General features: G+C 51.8%; 1 protein-coding gene across 16 annotated transcripts in view; it reads right to left on the reverse strand.

The window, feature by feature from the left end:
* The window catches only part of PRP4K (pre-mRNA processing factor kinase PRP4K), a 53,651-nt gene extending 34,379 nt beyond the window's left edge, over positions 1-19,272 (reverse strand). For all 16 annotated transcript variants that reach the window (XM_066579313.1, XM_066579328.1, XM_066579325.1 and 13 more), the window contains exons 1-2: positions 19,174-19,272; positions 1,615-2,784 (exon numbers count right to left, since the gene is read on the reverse strand). In XM_066579313.1, coding sequence (XP_066435410.1) covers positions 1,615-2,784; positions 19,174-19,208 — 1,205 coding nt within the window. In that variant the 5' untranslated portion in view covers positions 19,209-19,272. The remainder of the gene's footprint in view (positions 1-1,614; positions 2,785-19,173) is intronic.
* Positions 19,273-21,010: the final 1,738 nt, after the last annotated feature.

Raw genomic sequence — 21,010 nt, forward strand, 5'->3', positions numbered from 1 at the left:
CTCCTGATTGGCTGGAATCGGCACACGTGATGGGGCGGAGCTACGCGATGACGCGTACAAGGGGGCGGAGCCAGAACGCCGCTGCCACCGGACCGAGCCGAAGGGAAAAGACCCATAGACGCTGAAATTAGACGGCACCATGGCGACGGGGACGCCAGCAACGGAGCAGGTAAGTGAATAACTTCTGTATGGCTCATATTTAATGCACGATGTACATTACAATATGGCCATACAGAAGTGCATAACCCCACTTGCTATCGCGGGACAACCCCTTTAAGGCCCATTTACATTGGACGACTGTCGGGCAAATGATGCCCGATACTCGTCCCTGTGTCTCTGCGCTTCGGAGCTCCTGCACGGGAGCTAGCACAGCTGACTCGCACACAGAGTGGCCAGCAGGGGGGCGGGGCAGTGCAGGAGATTAATCTTCTCTCGCTCCCCTTCCCCTCTCCATTGAGATACACAGCAGCTGTTTAAACTTAACAATGAGAGATGAGCTTCATCGTTCATCTTTAAAGCAGCATTAAAGATGAGCAATGAAGCCCATCGCTCAGCGTTAAGTTCAAACAGCCGCTGTTCCATAGAGAATGGCCGCTGTGTATCTCAATGGAGAGGGGCGGGGCCGCTTCCTGATCCAGCCAGCTGTGCTAGCTCCCGTTCAGGAGCACGGGAGCACACAGACACAGGGACGAGTGTCGGGCATCGTTGGCCAGACACTCGTCCAGTGTAAATGGGCCTTTACTCCCTCCCCTGGCGTCATCAAAGCCTTACAGAAGAGATGGGATACTAACAAATTCTTCTCTCCCTGCTGGTCTTCAAGTTTAGTACATGCAGATCCCACTTCAACCTGCACCTGGAACAGGGCCTACTGTGGCGGCCAGGAACCTTGGCTTTCAAACAAGACCAAAGTGCTATTCCCATCCCAGACAGAATGGAACTATTAGAATAGCGCCCCCACCCAGTGTTTGGGCAAAACTGTTAGGTCTTTTTTTCTTAGCCCAAGAATCAATCAGGCAAAACTCTTAGACCCAATGTCCACAGGTGGATCTGATTTGCAGAAGATCTGCAAATCAAGCCGCCCATAGGGAAGCACGGGCGTCCGCACATGAATAAAAGCATGTGGATTTATTTTGCAAACCTTTTGGTCTGCAAAAACAAATCGCAGCATGCTCCATTTTAGTGTGGTTCCCACACGAACATCTTACATTGACGTCAATGAAAGCCGTCTGATCTGCGGCCTGTCTGAATTTGAATTGCCGTGGTTTCGGCAAGAAAGTAGGAGTTTTTGGTTTTTTTTTTAAAAGAACCTCCACTGCGCATGTGCGGCGGCGCGGCGGCGCGCCGGCCGGCGCTTTCGCACTTTTCTGCAGGGAAGAAAATAGAAGACCCGGACAGGTGAGAGAAGACCCCTAGTGCCCTCTGCCGCAGGCAGGACATGATCCGCCCATGGACATGAGGCCTTAGTTGATTAATGGCTTATGATAAGATAACTTGTAGCAGAAAGTGATCACAGTCATGTCATGTTAAATTAGGCTACATCATTACCCTAGAATTAGTTTTTATATCATGGATCAAGATTACAATTTGGTAAAAAGAGGGCATTGATTTGCTTACCTAGGAGAAGATAGTCTTTTTCTGTCTGGTTCACGTCGTTTCCTTTCTGGGGATTTACTTTTTGCGCGTCTAGTTGGGGACTGTATTCGAGGAGGAGATTGTTTAATCTTCTTATCGTGAGTAAATGGAGATCTACTATGCCTTGATGTCCTGTCACGCAGTTTAGGAGTAAGGCTTCTTGCTTTTGGACTGCGTGCTGGTCGACGGCCTGGTGAGCGGTTTTCTTTTCCTGAAGAAGCATCTTTAGAAGGAGATTTAACAGGTTTTTTGTCCCGCTCTATATCAGATCTCCTTGGTTTACGCTCCTTTGACTTTGATCTCCTTTCCTTTGATTTGCTTTCTCTGGGTACAGGGGATTTGGACTTCCTACTACGATCTCTAGTCCTGCTCTCACTAGCTATAGGAGATTTCTTCTGGTCTCTTGGCCTTATTCTTTCATCTGATGGAGATGGAGATTTCCTATTTTTTTCTGGGGATTGTCTGCGCAAAGGTGGAGACTTCTTCACTTGATCTTGAGATTTATTTCGTTTAGAAGGACTTTTAGATTTTCTTCTCTCTTTAGACTTACTTCTAGGTACTTTTTCTTTAGGAGTTTCAGAGTTCACTTTAGTTTTCTTTTTTTCTGACTTGTGTTTAGTCTTCTCTTTGGATTTACTCCTACTCCTTCTTTTAGAAATAGTTTTTGCATCAAGCTCCTGCTTTCCCTTCATGTTTGACTTTATTGATGCTTTTTTTCCATTTCGAATCTTGTCATTGATCTCTCCCTCCTCTTCAGAACCCGAATTGTAACCTTGTAATATCAAACCCATGCCAGATTGCACTTTACCTTCCATTAATTCATTGTCAAGCTCTGCTTTAATCATAGCTCTTTGTTTCTCCAAGTCTTCCAATAAAGCAAAGTCATCCAGTTTTGCTCTTTTTGATGGAGAATTATCATCTTTGTCAATATCCCCCATCTCTTTCCGCTTGTGCTTCTTGTGCTTATGTTTATGCTTGTGTTTCTTCTCCTTGTCTTCTTCAGAAGAATGCTTGTGTTTTTTGTGCTTGCTCCGATGCTTATGTTTCTTTTTCTTATGTTTACTGTGCTTGATGATCTGAGGCTGATTATCTTCCGACACCTCCCCATTTTCATCAATGCCACTTTTATCCGATGTGTCAGCATCATCCATACTGCAAATAGAAGAAAACTATGAGAACAATGTTTCACAACTGGAAATAAGGAACGTCTGGTACAGCTTATTCCTGTTGAGCTTTTGAGAATTTTAAAAGTTACTTTTTTAAGGTAAATAACTATTAAATGGGGTGTATAAGCTCAAATATTCATGGCATCCCACAATATAAATGTTTAACCCTTTAAGCACTGTCATAGTCTTTTTACAGTAGCCGTTCAGGTGACATCATTTGATGCAATGCCTTTTTACTGTGATGCTTCAGAAGAAGATAGCAGCACTATGTACACTCCTACTTTGAGGCAGCTATTGTTTCTTACAGCCGTAGGCCGGCTGCAAACGACCGTGACGGGCTCAGCCGCGGAATATTCCGCGGCGAAGCCCGTCCCGGCGCACCCCAGAGACCCCATACTTACCAGCGGATCCGGCGTCCTCGCTCCCGCATGACGCTTCCCCGCCCACCGCGCCGCGTCATGTGACACGCCGGCCGCATCACGACACGCCCACCGCGTCACGTGACGCGGCCGCGGTAGGCGGGGAAGCGTTTTCATGCTATCTTCCGCTGTGCTACAGCGGAAGATAGCGTGAGCGGACGGCTTCCATTGACTGCAATGGAAGTCGGCCGCACGTACACCCGCGGCAAATAGAGCATGCCGCGGGTGAGGACGAGAGATTTCACAGTGCGGAATTCCGTACCGTGAGCACTGCGCTATTAGGTTCAATAGAACCTAATAGCAGCGGGTAACGCAGCGGATTTCCGCCGCGAATTACGCGGCGGAAATCCATTCGTGGGAAGGAGGCCTTAGGCCTTCTGCACACAAGCGGGTGAGATTCCTCATGCAGTCATCCTGAACTCTATTAAGGAGGTTTTGTTTTTACAGGGTTCACACTATGGTAAAAATGACATTAATTCTATTCTATAGATCAGTACAATTACAGCGATACCAAATTTATGTAGCTTTTTTTTTTTGCACTACTGTAAAAAAAAAAGTTTGTTCAAGAAAATTTCTTGTTGCCAGATTCTGTCACCCATAAAGCATACAATGTGCGGTGCCTATGTAGTTCATGATCTTCGCACGTGTATCTATGTTATTTTAAAAGGTCATTCCTACTGGATTTCTCTTTTAAAGTGCATTCAGTAAAGCAAACCCCCAATGATAAATAGAGAAGAACATTCTCGAGGAACAATGGAGCCATTATTATGTTGCCTCAATCACATTTACATTAAAGTGAACCTCTGATCCTGGGGAAGAAATCTGTCTAAGCGCCAATGGGACGGGATGGCAGGTACTTATATTACCCTTCCGTCTTCGGTATTACCCACCTCCTCCTGGGACCCTTGTTCATTCTTCCAACTAGGCTGTGGCGCTCCTTTCTCTGCTTTTTTTTCCTTTCCATTCTTTCCTCCACTCTTTTAAAAAAATTATAACTTTTATTTAACCATCGATGTAGATGTCTGAGGGCTTGCTGTTTGCAGGACGAGTTGTATTTTTCACTGGTACTATTTAATGTACTGAAAAACTTTTAAAAAATTTGAAGTGGAGTGAAATTGGAAAAAAAAAAAAAAAAAAAAAAGATTTTGCCATCTTTGGTTGCATCTTGTTTCTATGGTGCACAAACCGGAACAAAAATAACATAACTTTATTCTATAAGTCAGTAGGATTACTACAATACCAAATTCATACATTTTTTTTCTAAAGATATTTAATTTAAAAAAAATAATTTTCAGCCGACATAACTTTTAATTTTTCCGTCGACATAGTAAGTAAGGGCTTATTTCTTACGGGGCGTCCTGTAGTTTCTATTGGTACCAATTTGGAGTGCATATAACTTTTTGAACGATTTTTATTACATTTTTTTTTGGGAGACAGAGTGACCAAAAAAATAATAAAAATAAATAAATAAGAATCGCAATTTTGGCATTCATTTTTTTAATGACGTTTACTGTGCAGGGTAAATAATGAGTTACTTTGATAGATTGGGCTTTTATGGACGCAGCAATACCATATACGTATGTTTGTTTTATCATTTAGATTATTTTATTATTGATATGGCAAAATGATTTTATTACTTTTATTACTTTCTATACTTTTTAATAATTAATTTAAAAAAAAATTGAAACTACTTTTTAATTTTATTTTTTTTTATCCCCAGAGGGAACAAGAACTTTGATTGCTGCTGCAGTATATATAATGCCAGAGCATGTTGCGGGCGGATGTTGGCTATAAGAAACAGACGCCACCCACATTGTACAGACCAGGATCAACCCACGATACCCCTCCATTCATACCCCAAACCTGCAGGACATAACTGTGCGCCCTGTAGCATTAAAGGATTAATACCCTTAATGACTACTAATGCACCATCAGTGCCCAACATGCATTGGGTAATCGAAGAACAGACAAGGCCATGTTGGAAGAATGAAGAGGGGCGCCAGGAAAAAGGAAATCAGCGACTGAACTGGGAGAAAGGACAACGACAGGTAATATAACTTCCCCTTGGACACAGTTTATTCAGGGACTGGAGGATCACTTTAATAAAGGGGGTTTTCCAGGAATTTACAATTGATGATCTATGATAGGTTATCAATAGTTGATTGTCAGGATCTCCACCAATCAGCTGATTTTGCAGCCTGCCCTCAGAAGATTTGAGCCAGATGTCCGCATCTGGGATAGAGCGGTGGCTTCACTTGCCATCTTTTATATTCATTCGTATCAAACTGCAGTGAGACGCAGAAAATGGTCTAAAATAGGCTTTTTCAACCTTCTTACGAAAGGAAACATGTCACCAAGTTCATGCTGCTCGAACTACGAGCAGCATGAACCCAAAATAGGTTCATTAGGAAATGCGGATGAATGCCCATTGACTTTCATTGCCTCCATTCAACTGTGCATCACGCGTCCGTACAACACACGCATAATATGTGGTGAAAAAGCACCCGTGGATGTGAGCCCTAAATCAGGCCAAAAGTAAAGGCAGGCAGTGGACAGTAGCATATAGAGTACAACGGGCCGTGGTCTGCAGCTAAAACCCAATGAAAACCAACGGTGCAGATTTTGACTCCGTTTTTGTGGCAGAAATATTGTGGTTTTTGCTGTGGAAGATACACAGCATTTCCGCTATGTGTGAGCATAACATTATGTCCTCCTTATTAGGGCTCATCTCCACAGCTAAAATAGAATATTGAAAAACGTGCAGGTCCCCCGTGTGTGTGATCAGCGCCCATAGGGAATCATTGGACACCCGCAAGTAATTAAATACCTGTGGATGTCATTTTCCCCGGCGTGCAGATCACACGTGCAGGAAAACCACCGCAGCATGCTCCATTTTAGTGCGGGTCTCCCGCAGGCTTCTATTGAAGGCCATGAAAGCCGTCCGGATCTGCGGCACACCCGCAGCTGAATTCCTGTTCTCCAGCGCAGAAGAGCAGGAGTTTAAAAAAAAAAAATGGAGTGCACGGCACAAGCGCCGGGCTGAAGAAAGAAGATCCGGACGCAACGGAGAGAAGTTCCGCAGCGTCCGGACAGGTAAGTAATGCTTACTTTTTAGCCTCATGACCGCGGAAAAGGAGGGACCCGCTGCGGGATTCTGCATGAAGAATCTGCGGCGGGCCTGATTTTCCCGTGGACATGAGGCCTTTGAGTTTATGTCCAAGACTGTGTATTTACAGCTTAGTACGCGTGTGATGCACACTTGCGTGATATGCGGTGAATGGAGTCAATAAACTTTCATTGATCCGTGCATATGTGCGTGTAGACACAGTGTATCGATACACAATAGAAATAGTCTATTGGCTGCTCTCACACAGGCGTCTGTTTAAACACAGCTTTCTCAAGCGCATTTGACAGCTTTTAATACGCCCCATCATTCCAGTGGGTGAGGAGGGGTGTTAAAATCATTGAAACGCAATAAAATGGAGCAGATAGCGTTCAAACGTCCATCTGAGAAGCCTCGTTGAAGTCAATAGAGACGTTTTACAGCGTTTAGCCACGATAAAAGCACTATAAAAAAAACTGCCTAAGGGCGCCCACCCACTGGCGGTTTTTTTTTTTCTCCTGGGGTCTATGGGACTTGTAATGTTAAAATCGCGATCGCGCAAAATCGCAATTTACCGCGAATCGTGGTAAATTGCGATTTTGCGCGATCGCGATTTTAACATTACAAGTCCCATAGACCCCTGCAGAAAAAAAATGCTGCGAATTTCGCAGGGAAAAAAAAACGCCAGTGGGTGGGCGCCCTAAGAGTGGCCTTTCTCTGCATACTGCGCAGCGTGAGCTCTATACATTGCTATAGGCAGCGTATGAACCTCTGTCCACATGCAATGCAGAGCTGGAAATTAACCCCCTTAAAGGAGATGTCCCGCGCCGAAACGGGTTTTTTTTTTTTTAACCCCCCCCCCCGTTCGGCGCGAGACAACCCCGATGCAGGGGTTAAAAAAACCACCCGCACAGCGCTTACCTGAATCCCGGCGGTCCGGTGACTTCAATACTTACCGCTGAAGATGGCCGCCGGGATCTTCTACCTTCGTGGACCGCAGCTCTTCTGTGCGGTCCACTGCCGATTCCAGCCTCCTGATTGGCTGGAATCGGCACGTGACGGGGCGGAGCTACACGGAGCCGCTCTCTGGCACGAGCGGCTCCATAGAAGAAAGCTGAAGACCCGGACTGCGCAAGCGCGGCTAATTTGGCCATCGGAGGCCAAAAATTAGTCGGCTCCATGGAGACGAGGACGCTAGCAACGGAGCAGGTAAGTATAAAACTTTTTATAACTTCTGTATGGCTCATAATTAATGCACAATGTACATTACAAAGTGCATTATTATGGCCATGCAGAAGTGTATAGACCCACTTGCTGCCGCGGGACATCTCCTTTAAGGACATGGCCTATTTTGGGCTTAGGGCCGCAACGATTTTTGGCGGATTTTCATCACCATTTTTCAAACGCCATAACTTTTTTACTTTTCCGTCGACGCGGCCGCATAAAGGCTTGTTTTTTGCGTGGCAAACTGTAGGTTTTATCGGTGATATTTTTGGGTACATTGACTATATTGTAAAACTTTTATTATTTTTTTGATAACAGCGAGAGAAAACATCAATTCTGTCATAGATTCTTGTTTTTTTTGGGTTTTTTTTACAGCGTTAATCATGCAGCATAAATGATAAAATACTAGAGATAAGCGAGCGTACTCGGCCACGCCCCTTTTTCACCCGAGCGCCGCGACTTTCGAGTACTTCCGTACTCGGGTGAAAAGATTCGGGGGGCGCTGTGGGTGAGTGGGGGGTTGCAGCGAGGAGTGGGGGGGGAGAGGGAAAGAGAGGGGGCTCCCCCCTGTTCCCCGCTGCTACCCCCTGCTCCGCCACGCCTCCCCCCGCCCCCTCCCGTATCTTTTCACGCGAGTAGTGAAGTACTCGAAAATCGCGGTGCTCGATCGAGAAACTACTCAAAACAAGTAGGTTCGCTCATCTCTATACAATACATTTTTTCTGCGGGCCAGTACGGTTACAAGGATACCAAAATTCTTATTTTTTTTAGGTTTTTCCACTTTTCTGCAATAAAAAAACCCTTTTTTTTGGATTTTTTTCCCCCCTAATTCACTGTATTCAAAGTCCTGCAACTTTTTTATTTTTCTATGGACGGAGCTCTGTGAGGGCTTATGTTTTGTAAGACGAGTTGTAGTTTTTATTGGTACCATTTTGGGGAACATATGGCTTTTTTGATCACTTTTATTACATTTTTTGGAAGGCAAAACACTAAAAATTAGCATTTTGCCTCTGTTTATCTTTTTTTTTTTTAAACGCTTTTTGCCGTGCAGAATAAAAAGCATGTGCAACTTATTTTGCACGTTGTTTCGGATGTGTCGATACAAAATATGTGGAATTTTTTTTTTCTGCTAATATGAGAAAAAGCACCTAAAAAAGGTTTTTTTTTTACATTTTTCTTATCTTTTTTACACTATTTGTGTCAACTGGGGGACTTACAGCACAGCACTGATGATCGCTGTGATAAAGCAAGGCATTGCAGGATAGAAATCCTGCCATATCGCTTATACAGTGATCACAGGCACTGGCAATACAGGACGCCGGTATCAGGTGTCCTGTTGCCATAGCAACCAGCCGAGCTCCCTGCGATTAGATCGAGCTCCCTGCGATTATATCGTGCTCCCTGCGATTATATCGTGCTCCCTGCGATTATATCGTGCTCCCTCTGGGAACCCTTCCCATGCTGCGATCTAAATAGATCGCAGCAGGGAAATGGTTAACGGCGGGGTGGGGGGGCATCGGATAGCTCGAGATCTGTCATGATCATGCGCTATCCCTATGACGTAAGGTTACGTCATTTTGCGGGAAGTACCCTGCTCCCATGACGTACCCTTATGTCGTGTGGAGGGAAGGGGTTAAAAAAGAAAAAAGTCGCATGGCGCATGTCTGTGTGTGATACACCGGCATGTGTAGTGCATAACCAGCTATACGTGGTTTCTGCTGGCAAAGCCATTGTTAACAAAGTCGTGGGCATGAGCCGTTAGGCTGGGTTCACACAGGGCAGATTTGCCACAGAATTTCAGCGCGGCGAATCCGCCTGCGGCCGCTAATCCCGGGATTAGCCAGCCATGTGGACGAGATTTCTCCGAATCCGCCCTGTGTGACCCCAGCCTTACACACAAAAAGTACACATGTAATACGGAACACAAACACACGTTTATGTTCACAGGGCAAAATCCGGCACGGGCTTTTCCACGTACATTACGTCTCTAAATCCACTGCTAAGTTGCATATTTCTGCCACGGATTCGCTGGAGGATTTAGCCCCCTTAATGGGCAAGATCTGCATACAGAATCACCAACGTAGATCCGCTCGAAACAGCGACGTTACTTCTTCAGACGGATCCGTGTGGAATCGCATCAAAAACTGTTAGGCTAACTCTGCGTGCAGATCAACGGCAAAATACGCAGAAGAAATACGTAGTTTAGCCACGTTGGATTCCGCCATGTGAACGTACCCTTCTTACAGCGCCACAAAGGTTCGCCACAGCCAGCAATTATGACAGGAAAATAATAATAAATATGGTGTTCACATTCTGGGAATGGTAAAATACACATCTCTCTAGGGCCGGCTGCACATGTGTAATTCCCTGCGTGCCGCCCTTATATGACAGTCGCACTGCACACAATGGCACTGCGTACCAGCTGAGGGCTGCCATGCACTACCTTGGCATGCATACGCATGCAATACGCGCCAAGATAGAACATCCTGTGATCTTTATCGCGCGCGTATTTCATGCAATGTGTGTGATCGGCAGCACGGGAATCTAAGGCAGATTGGCACCGCGTATTCTGCGCGCAAACACTTGCATGGAATATGATGTGATAATATGGTCGTGTGAAGGAGCCCTAAGGGCCCATCCACATGGTGTATTTTCTGTGCTTATTCACTCTGCATTTTCTAATGACTGATTTTAAGTCTATGGGTGAGTAACACCTGTTTCACACAGGCTGCAAAATCTCGCTACAAAACACATGTATCTGAAGCTCGTGGTTTCCAACGGGTTCTTTCACAGAAGTGTTTTGTAGCCTGAATGAACCTGTTGGAAACCACGGGCTTCACATACAGGTGTTTTGTAGCGATGATTTTGCAGCACGGGTGAAATAGGCCAAAAATCTACGAGGGTTTAAAAAAATTTTTTTTAAAAAGGGCACCAAACTTGCATCCGTGCTCACTGTGGTATTTTTGCACACCCCGCTTTCTGTGAATTGTGACAGAACAGACATTACTTGGGCCGCCTTCTTGCATTGTTTTTGTTGCACACGTGAAAAACTGATGACACACAGATGCAAAACGGACGTAAAAAGATGCAAATATGCAACAAAAATGTATATAAACACACAGACACGTGGTGGAAAAGTGCATTATTTACAAACGGCATAAGCCTGTGTGAATGAGTCCTAAGGCTGGGTTCACACGGGGCGTATTCCCGTCGGAAATCTCGCGGTTTGACCGCAGCAAAAACCACGTGATTTCCGCCGGGAGAACCGCAGCGGAAAAAGCCACGGCGGCTTTGAAGCGGACCGGCCGCTCGCTTTTTCATTGCGGCCGGCGCTCCATAGAGGAGAGCGCGGCCGCGACGAAAGTAAACAAAAAAGAAAAGTAAATAGACATGCTGCATATTCTGAAACCAGCCGCTGCGGTTTCAGCCGGACTTACCGCAGCGGATTAGCTGTCCCGTGTGGACGAGATTTCTGAGAAAGCTCGTCCACATGGCTGGCTAATCCCGAGATTAGCAGCCGCGGCGAAATTCCGCGCGGCAAATCCGCCCTGTGTGAACCCAGCCTAAGGCCTCATGTCCACGAGGACAGATCCGCAGCAGGTGTCCCGTACGCATGATCCACGCCCCATAGGGATGCATTGGACACCCGCAGGTAATCAAATACCTGTGGATGTCATTTTCCCCTGAGGTGCGGATTGCGTATGCGGGAAAACACCCGCAGCATGCCCCATTTTAGTGCGGGTCTACTGCAGGCTTTTATTGAAGCCTATGGAAGCCGTCCGGATCCGCAGCACACCAGCAGCTGAATTCCCGCTCTCTGGCGTGAGAGCGCGGGAGAGCAGGAGTTCCAAAAAAAAAAAGTGCACAGCGCATGCGCGCGACACGCTGCCGGCGTGTCGTACACATCCTCTGGGCCGAAGAAAGAAGATCCGGCCACAACGGAGGGAAGATCCGCAGCGTCCGGACAGGTAAGTAACTCTTCTTTTTAGGCCTCATGTCCGCGGGAAAGGAGGGACCCGCTGCTGGATTCTGCACGAAGAATCCGCGGCGGGCCTGATTTTCCCCGCGGACATGAGGCCTTAGTGTGCAGAAATGTTTTCCCGATGAATCCTGCAGACAATGGAAAATGCCCGGCTGTGAACCACCGACAGAAGTCGCCATAACAATACGGATGGAACTCCTGTGTGTTAATAACACATCGATTTTAATGTATTTATTCATATGAGTTGTGATGCCAGATTGAAAGATCGCTGCATATGCTATTTTCACTGGGATCTTTAAAAAGAAAAAAATGCGTCGCACCCGCCTGCTATGGGATTTACATGCGAGTGCGATGCAATTATTACCATTACAAACTATCAGAAGCACTGATGATTTTCACGCACGTGGCAAAAAAAAAAAAAAAAAAAACACAAGTACATACAGGTGATGTGGTTTTTTTTTAAAGCAAAAAAGTAGGTGTCGTCGGGACGTGACAGGTTCCCTTTAACACGTAGCGAATCAGGTGCGGATTTTGACACAGATCTGCAGCGAATGTCACACCCTGAACTGGAAGGGTGAAATCGGCTGCGGATCCTGTCAAAATCTTCACCAAAATCTGCAGTGGAAACTACGCAGATGTACACGAAAATCCCCTTGAGGAATTTCTGCGTGATCCCTCCGCACTGAATGTCCGCAGCATTTACAGTAAATAGCAGCACAGTGGATGACATTTTTAAGACCTCATCCACAAGCTGCGCGATTAATCCGTACAAAACACGTGCGGAAATTGACACACATCGCAAAATTAAATTTTATTGCCGTTATGTTGCGGAATTCACCTCTACTCAATGCGGGGGTGAACTCCACACAGAAATACGCGATAAAAGCCGCACCAAATAGCGCAGATTGAGATTCTCGTTTGAATGAGCCAGCAGAGTATCTGCCTGTCTAGACGGGCTGCACGACCGCGGCGGACCAGTTAGCGGTGACGTCACTCGTTCAGGCGAGAATTGGCTCGTCTAACAGGACCCTTCAGCTGCTCTCACACAGACGCTCTCACACAGACGCTCTCACACAGACGCTCTCACACAGACGTTAGCAAATTGCCACATTTGAGATCGCGTTATACTGCAATTTCACGCTGCGTTTTTTACCACAACCCATCATCGTGATGAGGTGCGGTACGAAGCGCTAAAACACATGAAAATAGAGCAAATTAGAGCAGACAGAGCTCAGAAATCGTGGTGTTACAAATGTCGTGTTCGAGCACAGGTCTGCAGGGCCCAAACACCACACCAAATGCTGTTGACAGCGGGCCGTGTGGGAGTGGCCTTAGCGCTGTGTTCCCTTCCCTGTTTTTGGGGCAGCCCCACCAATGACCCTACATGGCGGTTCTGTGCACACCCGGCCGGTCAGGGAGCCATAGTGCAGGTATAGGATTGTAGTGGACGAAGCACTAAGCCAGCACTGCGGACCCTTGGTTTTTGTTCTTTTTTTATAACAATGGGGGTCCCAGAGTGACGCCATGTCCTACCAATATGCCATCCCCTTCATGATGATAACTAAAGATGAGCGAACGTACTCGGTAAGGCCGATTTCACAATCGAGCACCGCGATTTTCGAGTACTTCACTACTCGGGTGAAAAGATTCGGGGGCCGCCGGGGGGGCGGGGCGTGGCGGAGCCAGGGGTAGCAGCGCGGAACAGGGGGGAGCTCTCTCTCTCTCTCTCCCCCCCACTGCCCTCTGCAACCCCCCGCTCACCCACGGCGCCCCCCGAATCTTTCCCCCCCGAGTACTCGTAAATCGCGGTGCTCAATTGCGAAATCGGCCTTACCGAGTACGTTCGCTCATCTCTAATCATTAACCCTTTAATAGCCTGTTTATCACCTTCATCTTACAACTGCTTCACCACACAACAGTGATGTAATAGGGGGCTGGGGTACACGCAGGGTGTGAGGTAATGGGGGGTGTGGGGCTGGGGTACACGCAGGGTGTGAGGTAATGGGGGGTGTGGGGCTGGGGTACACGCAGGGTGTGAGGTAATGGGGGGTGTGGGGCTGGGGTACACGCAGGGTGTGAGGTAATGGAGGGTGTGGGGCTGGGGTACACGCAGGGTGTGAGGTAATGGGGGGTGTGGGGCTGGGTTACACGCAGGGTGTGAGGTAATGGGGGGTGTGGGGCTGGGGTACACGCAGGGTGTGAGGTAATGGGGGGTGTGGGGCTGGGGTACACGCAGGGTGTGAGGTAATGGGGGGTGTGGGGCTGGGGTACACGCAGGGTGTGAGGTAATGGGGGGTGTGGGGCTGGGGTACACGCAGGGTGTGAGGTAATGGGGGGTGTGGGGCTGGGGTACACGCAGGGTGTGAGGTAATGGGGGGTGTGGGGCTGGGGTACACGCAGGGTGTGAGGTAATGGGGGGTGTGGGGCTGGGTTACACGCAGGGTGTGAGGTAATGGGGGGTGTGGGGCTGGGGTACACGCAGGGTGTGAGGTAATGGGGGGTGTGGGGCTGGGGTACACGCAGGGTGTGAGGTAATGGGGAGTGTGGGGCTGGGGTACACGCAGGGTGTGAGGTAATGGGGGGTGTGGGGCTGGGGTACACGCAGGGTGTGAGGTAATGCGGGGGGTTGAAGTACATGCAGGGTGTAAGGTAAGGGGGGGGGGGGTCTGAGGTAATGGGGGGGCAGAGGTACACGCAGGGTGTGAGGTAACGGGGGTGGGGGGGCAGAGGTACATACAGGGTGTGAGGTAATGAAGGGGCAGAGGTACAAGCAGGGTGTGAGGTAACGGGGGGGGGGCTAAGGTACAAGCAGGGTGTGAGGTAACGGGGGGGGGGGGGGCTGAGGTACATGCAGGGTGTGAGATAATGGGGGGTGGGGGGCTGGGGTACACGCAGGGTGTGAGGTAATGCGGGGGGCTGAAGTACACGCAGGGTGTGAGGTACACGCAGGGTGTGAGGTAAGGGGGGGGGTCTGAGGTACACGCAGGGTGTGATGTAATAAGGGGGGCTGAACTACACGCACGGTTGAGATAATGAGGGGGCTGAAGTACACGCAGGGTTGAGATAATGAGGGGGCTGAAGTACATGCAGGGTGTAAGGTAAGGGGGGGGGGGTCTGAGGTACACGGAAGGTGTGAGGTAAGGGGGGGGGGGGGGGTCTGAGGTACACGCAGGGTGTGAGGTAACGGGGGGGAGCAGAGGTACACGCAGGGTGTGAGGTAACGGGGGGGGGGCAGAGGTACACGCAGGGTGTGAGGTAACGGGGGGGGGGGCAGAGGTACACGCAGGGTGTGAGGTAACGGGGGGGGCAGAGGTACACGCAGGGTGTGAGGTAACGGGGGGGGGGGGCAGAGGTACACGCAGGGTGTGAGGTAACGGGGGGGGGGGGGCAGAGGTACACGCAGGGTGTGAGGTAACAGGGGGGCAGAGGTACACGCAGGGTGTGAGGTAACGGGAAAAGGGCAGAGGTACATGCAGGGTGTGAGGTAATGAAGGGGCTGAGGTACAAGCAGGGTGTGAGGTAACGGGGGGGGCTGAGGTACATGCAGGGTGTGAGATAATGGGGGGTGGGGGGCTGGGGTACACGCAGGATGTGAGGTAATGCGGGGGGCTGAAGTACACGCAGGGTGTGAGGTATCGGGGGGGGGGGGGGGGGCAGAGGTACACGCAGGGTGTGAGGTACCTGGGGGGGGGCAGAGGTACACGCAGGGTGTGAGGTACCGGGGGGGGGGGGGCAGAGGTACACGCAGGGTGTGAGGTACCGGGAGGGGGGGGGGGGGGGTTCAGAGGTACACGCAGGGTGTGAGGTACCGGGAGGGGGGGGGGGGGGGGGGTTCAGAGGTACACGCAGGGTGTGAGGTAACAGGGGGGTCTGAGGTACACGCAGGGTGTGAGGTACCTGGGGGGGGCAGAGGTACACGCAGGGTGTGAGGTACCGGGGGGGGGGGGGGGGGCAGAGGTACACGCAGGGTGTGAGGTACCGGGAGGGGGGGGGGGGTTCAGAGGTACACGCAGGGTGTGAGGTACCGGGAGGGGGGGGGGGGTAGTTCAGAGGTACACGCAGGGTGTGAGGTAACAGGGGGGTCTGAGGTACACGCAGGGTGTGAGGTAGCGGGGGGGGGAGGGCAGAGGTACACGCAGGGTGTGAGAAGGGGGGGCAGAGGTACACACAGGGTGCGAGGTAACGAGGGGGGGTGGTACTGTACATGCTGAGTGTGAGATAATGAGGGGGCTGAAGTACATGCAGGGTGTAAGGTAAGGGGGGGGGTCTGAGGTACAAGCAGGGTGTGAGGTTGGGGGGGGGGGGGGGCGGAGGTACACGCAGGGTGTGAGGTACCGGGGGGGGGGGCAGAGGTACACGCAGGGTGTGAGGTACCGGGAGGGGGGGGGGGGGTTCAGAGGTACACGCAGGGTGTGAGGTACCGGGAGGGGGGGGGGGGGGGGGTTCAGAGGTACACGCAGGGTGTGAGGTACCGGGAGGGGGGGGGGGGGTTCAGAGGTACACGCAGGGTGTGAGGTACCGGGAGGGGGGGGGGGGGGGTTCAGAGGTACACGCAGGGTGTGAGGTAGCGGGAGGGGGGGGGGGGGGGGTTCAGAGGTACACGCAGGGTGTGAGGTAACAGGGGGGGGGGCAGAGGTACATGCAGGGTGTGAGGTAACAGGGGGGTCTGAGGTACACGCAGGGTGTGAGGTAACGGGAAGGGGGCAGAGGTACATGCAGGGTGTGAGGTAATGAAGGGGCTGAGGTACAAGCAGGGTGTGAGGTAACGGGGGGGGGCTGAGGTACATGCAGGGTGTGAGATAATGGGGGGTGGGGGGCTGGGGTACACGCAGGATGTGAGGTAATGCGGGGGGCTGAAGTACACGCAGGGTGTGAGGTATCGGGGGGGGGGGGCAGAGGTACACGCAGGGTGTGAGGTACCTGGGGGGGGGCAGAGGTACACGCAGGGTGTGAGGTACCGGGGGGGGGGCAGAGGTACACGCAGGGTGTGAGGTACCTGGGGGGGGGTTCAGAGGTACACGCAGGGTGTGAGGGTACCGGGAGGGGGGGGGGGGTTCAGAGGTACACGCAGGGTGTGAGGTAACAGGGGGGTCTGAGGTACACGCAGGGTGTGAAGTACCGGGGGGGGGGGGGGGGGGCAGAGGTACACGCAGGGTGTGAGGTACCGGGGGGGGGGGGGGGGTTCAGAGGTACACGCAGGGTGTGAGGTAGCGGGAGGGGGGGGGGGGGTTCAGAGGTACACGCAGGGTGTGAGGTAGCGGGAGGGGGGGGGGGGGGGTTCAGAGGTACACGCAGGGTGTGAGGTATCAGGGGGGGCTGAGGTTCACGCAGGGTGTGAGGTACCGGGGGGGGGGGGGCAGAGGTACACGCAGGGTGTGAGAAGGGGGGCAGAGGTACACACAGGGTGCGAGGTAACGAGGGGGGGGGGGGTACTGTACATGCTGAGTGTGAGATAATGAGGGGGCTGAAGTACATGCAGGGTGTAAGGTAAGGGGGGGGTCTGAGGTACACGCAGGGTGTGAGGTTGGGGGGGGGGGGTCTGAGGTACACGCAGGGTGTGAGGTAACGGGGGGGGGGGGTCTGAGGTACACGCAGGGTGTGAGGTAACGGGGGGGGGGGGGGGGGTCTGAGGTACACGCAGGGTGTGAGGGGGGGGGGCAGAGGTACACGCAGGGTGTGAGGTACCTGGGGGGGGGGGGCAGAGGTACACGCAGGGTGTGAGGTATCGGGAGGGGGGGGGGGTGCAGAGGTACACGCAGGGTGTGAGGTACCGGGAGGGGGGGGGGGTGCAGAGGTACACGCAGGGTGTGAGGTAACAGGGGGGTCTGAGGTACACGCAGGGTGTGAAGTACCGGGGGGGGGGGGGGGGGGGGGGGGGGCAGAGGTACACGCAGGGTGTGAGAAGGGGGGGCAGAGGTACACACAGGGTGCGAGGTAACGAGGGGGGGGGGGTACTGTACATGCTGAGTGTGAGATAATGAGGGGGCATAAGTACATGCAGGGTGTAAGGTAAGGGGGGGGGTCTGAGGTGACAGGGGGGGTCTGAGGTACAAGCAGGGTGTGAGGTTGGCGGGGGCGGAGGTACACGCAGGGTGTGAGGTACTGGGGGGGGGGGGGGGGGGGGAGTTCAAAGGTACACGCAGGGTGTGAGGTACCGGGAGGGGGGGGGGGGGGTTCAGAGGTACACGCAGGGTGTGAGGTAACGGGGGGGGGGGGGGTCTGAGGTACACGCAGGGTGTGAGGTAACGGGGGGGGGGGGGGGGGGGGTCTGAGGTACACGCAGGGTGTGAGGGGGGGGGGCAGAGGTGCACGCAGGGTGTGAGGTAACGGGGGGGGGGGGGGGCGGAGGTACACGCAGGGTGTGAGGTACCGGGAGGGGGGGGGGGGGGGTTCAGAGGTACACGCAGGGTGTGAGGTACCGGGGGGGGGGGGGGGGGGTTCAGAGGTACACGCAGGGTGTGAGGTAACGGGGGGGGGGGGGGGTCTGAGATACACGCAGGGTGTGAGGTACCGGGGGGGAAGGGGGGCAGAGGTACACGCAGGGTGTGAGAAGGGGGGGCAGAGGTACACACAGGGTGCGAGGTAACGAGGGGGGGGGGGGTACTGTACATGCTGAGTGTGAGGTAATGGGGGGGCTGAGGTACTTGCAGGGGGGGTTACTATACATACAAGGTGTGAGGTAATGGGGTGGGCTGAGGTACATGCAGGGTGTAAGGTAACGGGGTGGGGGGGTTACTGTACATGCATGGTGTGAGGTAATGGGGGGGGCTGAGGTATATGCAGGGTGTGAGGTAATGGGGGAGCTGAGGTATATGCAGGGTGTGAGGTAATGGGGGGGGCTGAGGTATATGCAGGGTGTGAGGTAATGGGGGGGGGGCTGAGGTATATGCAGGGTGTGAGGTAATGGGGGGGGCTGAGGTATATGCAGGGTGTGAGGTAAAGGGGGGGGGCTGAGGTATATGCAGGGTGTGAGGTAATGGGGGGGGGGCTGAGGTATATGCAGGGTGTGAGGTAATGGGGGGGCTGAGGTATATGCAGGGTGTGAGGTAATGGGGGGGGCTGAGGTATATGCAGGGTGTGAGGTAATGGGGGGCTGAGGTATATGCAGGGTGTGAGGTAAAAATGGGGGGGGGGGGGTTACTGTACATACAAGGAGTGAGGTAGCGGGGGCGGTCTAAGGTACACACAGGGTGTGAGGTGTGTGGCGGGGGTCGCTGTACATACAAGGTGTGAGGTAGTGGGGGCGGTCTAAGGTACACACATGGTGTGAGGTAACGAGGGGGCTACTGTACATACAAGGTGTGAGGTAGTGGGGGTCTGGGGTACACACATGGTGTGAGGTAACGAGGGGGGCTATTGTACATACAAGGCATGAGGTGTGTGGCGGGGGTCGCTGTACATACAAGGTGTGAGGTAGTGGGGGGGTCTGAGGCACACGCAGGGTGTGAGGTAATAGCGGGCCTACAACGGGCACACGGTGCCCCTCCCGGCCGCGGACTAGCGCTGAGCCCCGTGTTAGTAGCCATGAGTTGTGAGGTAATCCAGGGCGCCATTGTATACACACACATGCACGTCCGCCCCGCCTCACAGCGCGCCCGCTGACTACAGGCCGGGCCCCGCCGCCGCTTCCCGCGGTCTCCCGCTTACTCTGGGTCGCGCAGCTCCGGCTCCACCGCCGCCATTTTCCTTTCCGAGCCCACGGATTCGGAGGAGACGAGGTTACGGGAGCGGAAGGGGGAAGGCAGCGTCACCTCCGGGGGCCGAGAGGACTTCCGCCAGTGACTGGCAATGGCTGGCGGCGGGCGGGGACACTCAGTAGCAGGCCATGGTGCCATACACACCCAGCAGACCGTGTGCTCTCATACTCGGCTCTTTGTTTCAGGCAGGGCCGCGTCCTTTAGGGGTTAATTTCTCATTTTGGGTTTTCCTCCCTGCTTTTAATAAAACATTCTCCCTCACATTGATGGAAAAAACCATAATTCCGCCATCTTCGTGGATCTTATTTCTCTGGCGCACAGACTGCACCACAATGAGATGACGGGGCTGTTCTGTGGGGCGGTGCGACTACTACGAGGCTACGTTTAGCGCTCCTGTACACCGGCGATGGGCTTTGTAGCAATGTGCGAGCCAGTGAAAACACGTGACTATGAAACCAATGATTTTCGATGGTTTCGTACTAATTTGCGATGTTTTTACTGAAGCCTCGCAGCGCTAAGAAAAATCTGCGCTATCGCCCATTGTCTTCAATGGGGCCGGCGGCCCTCATGGAAAACATAGGGGTTACATTGTGCTCCCCTGACACAGCTGTGACAGCTACAGCAGGGGATTCCTTCATCCCCGCGGGAATCAGGGGCAGCACCTAGCCGTCATTGAATGACAGCTGAGCGCTGCCTGTGATTGGTCACAGCGCTCAGCCAATCACAGGCAGTGCTTTCTGGAGGCGGAATTTTTCAATCCCCAGCCTCCGGAAGACGACTGTCGGGGCCGGAGAGAAGAGCCGGGCAGCTCTTCTAGGTGAGAACATTTTTTTTTTTACAGCTAGGGCTGATTTTCAGGGAAGGGCTTATAGTTCAACCCCCCTTCCCCCTGAAAATCATCACTGCGGGGGTTGACTGCAACCCATTGCTTTCAATGGGGTCACAGCAGCGCCAGCCCCATACACGCAGACGGCTTCCATTGTAGTCAATGGAAGCCGGCCGTCATGCTATACTTCCGCGGAAGTATAGGGTGAATATTAGAGATGAGCGAACGTACTCGGTAAGGCCGATTTCGCAATCGAGCACCGCGATTTTCGAGTACTTCACTACTCGGGTGAAAAGTACTCGGGGGCGCTGTGGGTGAGCGGGGGGGTTGCAGATGTGCTGGATCATATTTTTCTCCAGCAGGCTTCGGGGTATTATGTAGCTTCCAAATTGTATAGTGTGCACACATCATCGACCAGATCAGACGTAAGGTATCAGTCTAAGCTGGGAGAGTCTCTACAATGTGTAGAGCCTCAGGCTTTTTATTATAACACATGATAACCGCCTTTAATGGGCGTGCAACAGATTACATCAGTAACATATAGGATTCTCATTTGTCGGATCATATAGAATCTCCCACCTCTCTGCCCGCCCTTCCTCAAGTCTTCTTAGCATGCAGGCAACCTTAAAGAATTCCTGTGTACGTGACAACTCATTGTTTAAATAACTTCAGTGTGGGGGGTGGAAAAGGGCTAGAAAAACACTCAGTATTGAATACAGGTATACATATAACACTATGACCTTTAACTCTTAGAGGCTGCTTGTGCAACTTACGTACCAAGCTAGCATTACACCACACATCTTTCACCATGCCATTGTCCAGCAAATACCATGATGAGATTGTGTGGCCATTAACCTCCACAAAGTTAAAAGTCATTGCAGCTGCGTAATACATCTAGTTTAGTACAAATCGATAGACATTTTACGCTGACAAATCATCATGTCTATCACACAGAGGGGAG

The sequence above is a fragment of the Eleutherodactylus coqui genome, chromosome 9 (assembly GCF_035609145.1).
Source record: "Eleutherodactylus coqui strain aEleCoq1 chromosome 9, aEleCoq1.hap1, whole genome shotgun sequence".
Lineage (NCBI taxonomy): Eukaryota > Metazoa > Chordata > Amphibia > Anura > Eleutherodactylidae > Eleutherodactylus > Eleutherodactylus coqui.